Source organism: Hydra vulgaris, chromosome 03 (genome assembly GCF_038396675.1).
Source record: "Hydra vulgaris chromosome 03, alternate assembly HydraT2T_AEP".
NCBI lineage: Eukaryota > Metazoa > Cnidaria > Hydrozoa > Anthoathecata > Hydridae > Hydra > Hydra vulgaris.
Window position 1 is genome coordinate 10,862,128 of NC_088922.1, and position 9,505 is coordinate 10,871,632.

Here is a 9,505-nt window from a genome sequence, read left to right on the forward strand (position 1 = left end):
GCTGTTGCGATTCTCCACGTATAACCTGTTGTTCAATTGAATTTAAATATTGAAGAGCCTGCGGAAATGTTGCCTTTGACTCGTCACTTAAAATGTTAACAATCTTTATAGCAATAGAGTACGCTGCCTGGAAAAATTTTAAATTATTAAAACAATTACAACATGATAGTAATTACAGATTTTTTATAAATAACCAAAATAATTAAGAGTTAAATATTTTTTATTTTAAGTGTCTGGGTATCTTTAAAAAAGTAATACAAATAAACAATCAAACCATAAATCTTTTTTCACGCGTATCATACAGTGTTGAAGGTATAACATGTGTTACTTTTGAAGAAACATTTAATGGTGCTACAGTTGTATTTATAATCCATCTCTTATTAACTAATGTTATATCAAATATGTGCAATGAAAGGGTTTGCCTGACATAAAAAATATGCCAACAAGGAAGGCCATTACCCGTAAAAGCATCGCAAGTACAAGAATCAGAAAAAGATCTTATTAATTTTCTTTTCAAAATGAAAACAAAACTATTGTTGCAAACTTCCTAAATAAAAAAATCAAAGTAAAAAAAAAAAAAAATCAAAATAAAAAAAAAAAAAAAAATAAGGTTAAAAATTAATCATTTGTTAAAAGAGAAATATAAGAAAAGTGTTTAAGTACTCAAATGAATTCAAACTAACATAGGTTGCATCATTGGATTTCATGAAGTATAGTTGCTTCACCATTTTTTTAAGTGCATATAAAGATACTTTTGCAACAGCATCCGAAAGCTCGTTAGGTATTTGTATTGGTGTCTTCATAGTTGCATTAAAGTAGCTGTGTTTTGTTTCCACAGAACGAATCTATGTTGAATAAAAGCATCAATTCAAATAAAATTTTTAACGGTAAAGAGTTCATTCATATTCCTTCAAAAGGTAGAATTTCATATTTTAGTTTTTTTTTTCTTCACAAAATAAAGTCAATAACTTAATGGACTACAATTACTTGAAATACTTCAAGGTTGCTATTTTGTAACTTATTAAACAACTTTGCCTAATCATTCTTGGCGATTGTATCCTCTTGATTTATCATCAGAGCCTACCAGCGCCGAGCCAATAAAGTCTGTAATATAGTTATAAAAAAAGCTAAATTTCCTGGAATGTTGTTTATACTATCTTATTTAGCTTTCCTTTTGGTTTTAAAGTAATATTTAGTTTATTTACTTGGTATTTCTCCTAAATTTATTTATAATTTTTTAAAAGTAAATACCATAAATGGTATTTACATTTAAACAAATAAAAATTAATAAAGATTGGTGATCAAAAATGAAATGTGTAAATTGATTTGTTCATTAAATTTGATTACCCTGTAAACCATAATTAAGCTCACTAAGCTTTTCTGTGATGTTGCACAGAAGAAATGAAATTTATACTGCACCATTCATTATTTTAAATTTAATGTAATTTTCATTGTATTGTTGTGAAAAAATATGTATGTATCTTTCCTTAAATTAATAAATTGTTTAAGAACTTGTACTGAGGTAAAAAAAACATCACTATGATTAATCTTTATGACTATAACTAATCACTATAAATATTTGTTAAAGAGCACTTTTCTGTTGATATATTGCTCCTGGGCAACGCAATGAAGTATGACAACATTTTGAGTACCACTGCAATAAACATTTGCCAGACCCAATATTAAAATGTTTTATATGAAATATATAATATATTAAAAAAAACTACTTACGATTGCAATACTAAGTAGCTTTTCAACTAGAAAAGACATTTTGATTTTTGAGGAATTGATGACTTTTTTAATTTTTTGCATGAAAGCATTCAAGGCGATTTGTAGTGTGGTTATCCAGATGAAGCTTACCAATACGAGTGTAGCCAGTAAACATAGGAATCATTGAAACAGTGTTCCAATTACGGTTAAAATAATAACTAAGTTCTGACCCAGCATATTCAAATTCCTTGACTAATACATCATACTCATCTTGGGAACTACACTTTACCATGTTTTCAAAAATCTGATAAAAAATGTAAAACAAAATTATGAACTTAAACTTAAAGTTATAAATTAAAAATAAACAAAAAAATAAAAATCTCTTATTTTCAACAAGATAAAGTAAATTCGTTAAAATCAGCACACTAGTCACCTAAAATATACTTAAGCATTGTTTGAGCATAATGTAAAAACACCAATAGAAATTCTTAAACATTTTAAAAGTGTGATCTTGGTACTATTTTGAAGAAATAAAAATAACTATTATTAACAAAAATTATATTACAGTATTTACTATGATTAATAGCAACAGTACCCCGTAAATTTTGCTACGTCTTTCTTCCGGAAACTTATGCTTGTTTAGCTCTTCTAAAAATGCTTTAAGCATGTGAAAGCGACAAAGAAATATGGAGCTACCAGGAAAGGTGTTTCGAATAGCCCTAATTTCAGCAGAGTCTTTATCAATAACAAATATTGCTTTGTTTAAACCTTCTTTAAGCCAAACTAAAAATTCAGAAATACTAGAAATATCTTCTCTTTGCAAAAGACAATGAGCTACGGGTTGACCAATTCCAAAAGCATCAGTGACTAGTAATGTAAACAAAGGGAATCCTTGGGAATTGACCTAAAAAATATAAAGGAAATTTGTAAATTATGATGAATAAATAAGATTAATGATAAAATAAAACAGTGTTAACTTTGAAGGTTGAATCCATCAGAATAACATCACCATATTGTGACAATAATTCTAATTGTTCCGATGATGACCACATAACTCCCTTTAGGGTGACACCATCATCATCAACTAAAATTTTGAAATGCACATTGGGGCGCCCTAATACCTCTTCAAGATGAAGCAAATCATTGCAGCCTAAGAAATGTGATTTGAAAAATAATTTCAAGATCATTTATCATTACATTTAAAACAATTATTAGTTTTGAATTTAATATTTCGAGTAAATTAATAAAATAACAAAAAGAATAGAAATTAAATTTTTTTAAAAATTCACATAACAATTTTTTAGTTTACTAAATAGATAAGAAATACTCTTGGTTTGGAATTTTTTCCGAATGTTTTGCACATCTTGTCTTTTAACTTCAAACCCCTCTTGATGCAAAATTCCTTGAACAATAGTTGGATTTGCTCCAGCTGACAGCATAACAGCAGAGGATTGGATGAGATTTTTGGATGGTCTACGAACACTTGAATATAAAGAATATGTGCTTGGTGTTACAATATCATAGCCAGAATGGCTTTGATGCAGGTGTTCTACTGAGAACATTCTACTTTTGTTTAGCTTTAATACAATTCAAAATTTGCAGTCTGCAAAGAAAAATTGATGTATAGCCCACATAAAATACATACATAAATACATACATACACACTAATTTAAGCAACTTTAAGGGTAGAAATTTTTCAAAATATGTAGTATTTTCAAATTTTTATTCAGAATATAGAATAAAAAACTCAAAAAGCTAAGTAATTTGTTTTCTATCCACGCATACTATAATTACTACTAATTGGTATATATTACCAAGCTCAACTAGAGTTCATACAGAAGCTCCGGCAAAGTTTGTTTAACTTCGCTGATTGCATTCAAATGAAGGCTGAATACCAAATATTCTTTAAACTTCAGTTACAAATACTTCAGTTTAACGAATACGAGGTATTCCAAATTTTGGTTAAGAAGTTTTACAAATTATGTTTGAATAAAGTTTAAATAAAGTTTGAATACAATCTTACTGCCATGTTGTGCACAACAAACACTCCATTCTATCTAGTGTCAACTAATGGTTTCATTAGACTTATCAAATCAATCAACCCAAAGCATAAGGGTCATCTGAGAGTTTTTTCAGGAGCTTGTCAAGTTGTTACTTTAACAAGATCAAATCTCAAAACTACAAATGTTGAGAAGCTGGTTTACATAGCTGATATGATAAATTTAAATACAGCATTTGAAATAAACATTACTGTCGGCGGTCTATATCTTTATAAAAAATTCAGCAATACCTTACTATATTATTTTAAAATATCAAAAATATGTTATCCATACTTACTTTTTTTAAGTGTAGAGCTCGCTCTTTTAAACTTTCTTTGAGTAGCTAAACTATTTTTATCCACACCATAATGCTTGCAAACATACCTACAATACTGAATGGTGGATTCAGGAACATCAACAATTTTTTGCTTTACTAATTTATTAAAATTAGCAACCTAAAAAAAACATAAATAAATAACCCAATGATTTATATAACACATAAATACATCAAAGTGAATCAAATAACTTGTGATCAGTCAACTATGTTGAAATGATTGTTAACGTTGTTTAACACATTTAAAAACCATCTTGTTTTTAATAAATGCTCTTTTTTTTTTACTTATAAACAAACTCAACTTGTTACAAAAACTGTTTTTTTTTTTTTTTTTGTTAATTCACCTCCTCAAGGCCAAGAAGGTCGCTACAGATGAGGATTCTACTTATTTGTGGTATAACTCTCTCTCAACTCTATAACTCTGAAACAGGGACCTTGACGAACAAGGTTCCTGTTTCGGAGTCAACACGGTACTACCAGGGACGTGGTGAGGAGTATGAAGACTATGACTATGAAGACTATAACGACTATGAAGCGAGCGCTCTACCACTACACCACTACCACATGTTTGCTAAATATATTATTTAAAAATACAACTTGTAACTCTTGTTACCAACTAATGATCATTATATAAAATGAAACAACAAAAAATACGAAGTGCAACTTTTTTTCAATAATTGGCAAAACTAATTAATGATACAAATTGAAAGCACAAATATATATATATATATATATATATATATATATATATATATATATATATATATATATATATATATATATATATGTATATATATTTTTTTACTTACTGCGCTCTAATCAATGAAGACTTGCTGCCTTATGCCAAACCCTTATTCGATATAGTGAATTGTAGAACATTAATTGGATTTAGTACATTGACTATTTATAGTTCACAGCTACAAGGGAGTGATGCTACAATAACTGAGGATTTTGTATGCGGCAATCTTAAAAAGTCTCACTGATGTAGGTATGTGCGTATCCAATGAGTTACGGCACCAATTATGTAATAAAAATCTTTGACCATTATATCAAAGCGTGCTTACTTTTTAGAATTTTATATCAACATTGACATTTTAAAAAAAGTAGAAGAGCTTAACTTTGTTTTTGAATAGTTTTTTTTTATAGTTACACCGCTTTTATTGAAATAACTTTTCTTAAAAACTTTTTTTGATCAGTTGTTGATCAGACATCAAATGTGCATGCCAAATTTTATTGAAAAAGATAATGTAGCAGACATCTTATTTTATGTAGCAGAACATGTACCTAAACTAAAATTTCGTAAAGAAAGCAAAACGTTAGTTTCTAAACAAAAAGTTTTATAATAAAATTACCATTAGCCAAATCTGACATTTTAAAACTGGTCGCAGTGTTATTAAGCAATCCTTGTAATTCAAATTTTGTTACTTAAATGAGAATAACTGTTTGTTATGAAATTTTTACTATTGTAATGCTGATTTTAGCCTCTTTTCAATGATATATAATAATCAATAAAAAAAATGGTTTAACATTTTTACACACATCCCTAACTGATGAGAGCACAATAAGCAAAAAAATATAATATTTATAGCCCCCATAACTGTAGCACTACCCACCTTTACACCTTTATTTTGATACTGAGTTATAGAAATTTGATGTGAACTGACAAAGTTGTAGCTAAAACCCTACTTACTAATAAAAATCTCATGAATTTGTTACCTAGGACCTCAAAACTTTTTATAAAATTGACAGAATAAAAATCATTAAGCAATTAAGATTATGAGCGAATAACTTTTAATCTATTTAAATTCATTTAACTTATTATTCCTTTTCATAGCAAACATAAATGACTTGCCAGAAAAAATCAAAAATATGGTGAAAATATATGCAGACGACACTAAAATCTTATCAGCTGTATATTCAATTGAGGACGCCAAATTAGTTCAAAAAGATTTAAATATTATAGAAGATTGGTCAGAAAAATGGTTAATCAAACTGAATGAAAGTAAATGTGTAGTTATGCAATATGGAAAAAACAACAAATTTTAATTACACAGTAAATGGTTCAAAAAATAATAATTCTACGCATAAACATTGGTGTAAATTTTGATACATCACTGAAATGGAAGAAACACATAGTAGCGTGTTCATCAAAAGCTAATGCAATAATGGGAATGATAAAAAACACTTTTGTTCATTTGGATCAGCATCTTCTCAAGCAACTATATACTACTTTTGTTAGACCTCTGATTGAATTTGCAGCGCCAGTTTAGTCATCAAACCTCAAAGGTGACATTGAAATATTAGAAAGGGTGCAACACTGAGTGACAAGGATGATAAAGAACTTAAGAAGCTTGCTGTATGAAGACCGTTTACAGATACTTGGTTTAACAACATTGTCAGAAAGAAGGAAGAGAGGAGATCTTATTCAAATATTTAAGGTTTTTAATGAGATTGAAGCAATAGACCTTTTAAACAAACCAGTATTTTCAAAATCATGCAGAGGTCACAGCAGAAAATACAGCAGAGAGCAAACCAAGTTTGTGCCAAGATAGAATAGAACTCATAAATAGAACTATGAATTTGTGGAACAAATTGCCATTGGAAGTGGTCATGTCGGGAAATGTAAACATTTTCAAAAACAGTTTGGACAAATTTTTGGCATTAAAAAAAAAAAAAATAACTTAGAACTAACTATATATATATATATATTTTTTTAAATTTGTTCATTATTATCTTGAGTAAATTTTTGTATATTTTTAGATTGTCAAAAGCTGTCAAAGTGAGTTTTTAACTCACTCGCTGTTTTTTTAACAGCTACAGTTTAAATACTACTACTACTACTACTACTACTACTACTTATTCCGCTTTATTTATTTTATTTTACTTATTCCACTTTATTTATTTTACTTATTCCACCTTAGATAAAAGATCATGTTAAACATGATCAAAACATGATGTTTTATTTATACTAAGTGTTTACTTACTGTTCTTTTTGTATCTCGATTAATTGGATGGCAGTTGTCTTTACAAAATTTTAGCAAAGCTTCTTCTGCTTCTTCAAAAGATGAATAAATGGCACCGTGACAGAAGTTAGACATTTATATTAACAAGAATGTTGAAAATTTAAAATATTTAATCTTAAAAGCTAATTGTGCTTTTTTTGAAAATTAAAGTATGCGAAGAATTTGATACTTTTTTACGCATAATAATCGAAAATTGATACTTCAATACTTCCTGCCGGCAATTAACCCTAGAATTAATTGCCGGCACTGCCGGCAATTACCTTTTGCGATGTAAATATGAACATATATATGTGATTATATACCTATATATGTAAATATATGTATATATATATATATATATATATATATATATATATATATATATATATATATATATATATATATATATATATATTTACATATACACAATATATCTAAATATATATACTTATTTACATAAATATATGTTTATATTTATATATGTATAGATATATTTATGTGTGTGTATATAAATATATACCCACACATATATATATATATATATATATATATATATATATATATATATATATATATATATATATATATATATATATATATATATATATATATATGTAAATATGTGAATATATATATATATGTGTGTGTGTTTGTGTTCATATATATTTGGGCCCTACTGCGGTTTCTCCCCCCCCCCCTTTTTTTTTTATGATTGATTCTGATAGAGAAGTTTAGGCTGATTAAGAATCGTATTAAAATATAGGTCTGAAAATCAATGGAAAGTGCTCTAATTCGACGTCAAAGTTTAAAAAAATCCCAATATAAACGCTAATATTCGCCATTTTTTCTAAATCTTATCAAAATTAATTACTATTAACCTTGCGCAATAAACTTAGCTGGTTTCTGTCAGCATTGAAATTAATATTTAAAAATGTTTCAATCAAATTTGAAAAGAACCATAGAATGTTGTCAAATGAATAGATAATTAATATCTGGTGGCTATTTTTTACGATAACGATTTGTTTTAACTGGGGTTTTTTGGTATTATGTAAATGAAATATAACTTTTATTAAATATATTTAAATAGTTCTTTAATTAGATAATATTAATTAACAAAGTTATCAATTTAAAAAAAATTGATTTAAACTGTAATGCTTTTCTTTAAAATTTTTTCAAAAGTTTTAATTAAACCCCCTTTTAAATTTATATGTTCTAAGAGCGTTTTTGGAAGTAAAAATGACATTTTGCGCTTAAAGCATATCAAGCAACATGGCTCTTCGAAGACCAATAATGTACGACTTTGACTCACTTTCGCTAACAGAAATTGGAGCAAAATTTAAATACAATTTAGAAGATACAATTTGTTGGTGCAGAACTCATGGTTTACTGGCTGAAAGTATGAGTTGTAGTGTATGTGGCGTTCCGTGCACACAGCAAGCTAAAAACAACGCAATCGATCAAGTAATTTGGAGATGTCCGGTGAAACGTTGTAAAAGAACTTTTAGTATAAGAAAAGGCAGCTTCTTCGAGAAATCCCATTTACACTTGTGGCAGGTATTAGGCTTGACTTACGTTTGGAGTAGAGGCGCAGGTAAAAGTCGAGGGTTTTCGGTAAGCGATCTTACGCAAGAGCTTAATGTTGCATCTGATCACACTATTGTTGATTGGAATCAATTTTGCAGAGACATTTGCGTCGAGTACTTCCTCAATAACCCTGACCCAATAGGCGGTCCTGGGTGCATTGTTGAAATAGATGAATCTGTTTTTTGTAAAAGAAAGAACCACGTTGGTCGCATAACTCAGCAACAGTGGATATTTGGTGGTTATGAACCTGCGACTAAAAAAGGATTTTTAATTCCAGTGCAAAATCGCTATGCGGCAACATTGATTCCGATCATACATAAGTGGATCCTACCTGGCACTACTATCTGGAGTGATATGTGGGCAGCATATAATGGCTTGCAAGGGCCTTTATATCAACACGGCACAGTTAATCACACCTACAACTTTGTGGATCCGCAGACAGCAGTAACTGCAAATCATGTGGAAGCTATGTGGTGTAGAGCTAAAGCAAAATTCAAATCAATGATGAGTTCGACTAATCGCGAAATGATAACAGATTATTTATCAGAATTCATGTGGATGCAAAGATTCAACGAACATCGTTTTTATCATTTTTGGAACCAGGTTGTAACAGCATACCCAGTCTGACCAGAGTAGTGCTTACTGTGTGCATAGGAAACATCACGTACATTATAATTTATACTCTAGGATAATTGTAAACCAAAAACGGCTATTTTCATAGCCACAAAAATTTAGTTAAAACATTTTTTGCAGAGAACATTATTGAAGTTGTTTATAAATAAAATTTGAAATGAACATACTGAATGTTTGTACGTTTTATTACTAAAATTTGAAAT

The 9,505-nt window shown here is 28.6% G+C and overlaps 2 protein-coding genes across 2 annotated transcripts; one reads left to right on the forward strand and one right to left on the reverse strand.

The window, feature by feature from the left end:
- Window positions 1–1,786: 1,786 nt before the first annotated feature.
- Window positions 1,787–3,534, reverse strand: LOC136077945 (uncharacterized). Its single transcript, XM_065792316.1, has 3 exons — window positions 2,688–3,534; window positions 2,306–2,614; window positions 1,787–2,014 (listed from the first exon to the last, which is right to left on the reverse strand). Exons 1-3 carry the CDS (start codon window positions 2,895–2,897, stop codon window positions 1,799–1,801), a joined length of 735 nt encoding a protein of 244 aa, XP_065648388.1. The 5' UTR covers window positions 2,898–3,534; the 3' UTR covers window positions 1,787–1,798.
- A 4,820-nt stretch (window positions 3,535–8,354) lies between these two features.
- On the forward strand, window positions 8,355–9,296 carry LOC136078459 (uncharacterized). The gene has a single exon (XM_065794230.1). The coding sequence runs from the start codon at window positions 8,355–8,357 to the stop codon at window positions 9,294–9,296; it is 942 nt and encodes a 313-aa protein (XP_065650302.1).
- Window positions 9,297–9,505: the final 209 nt, after the last annotated feature.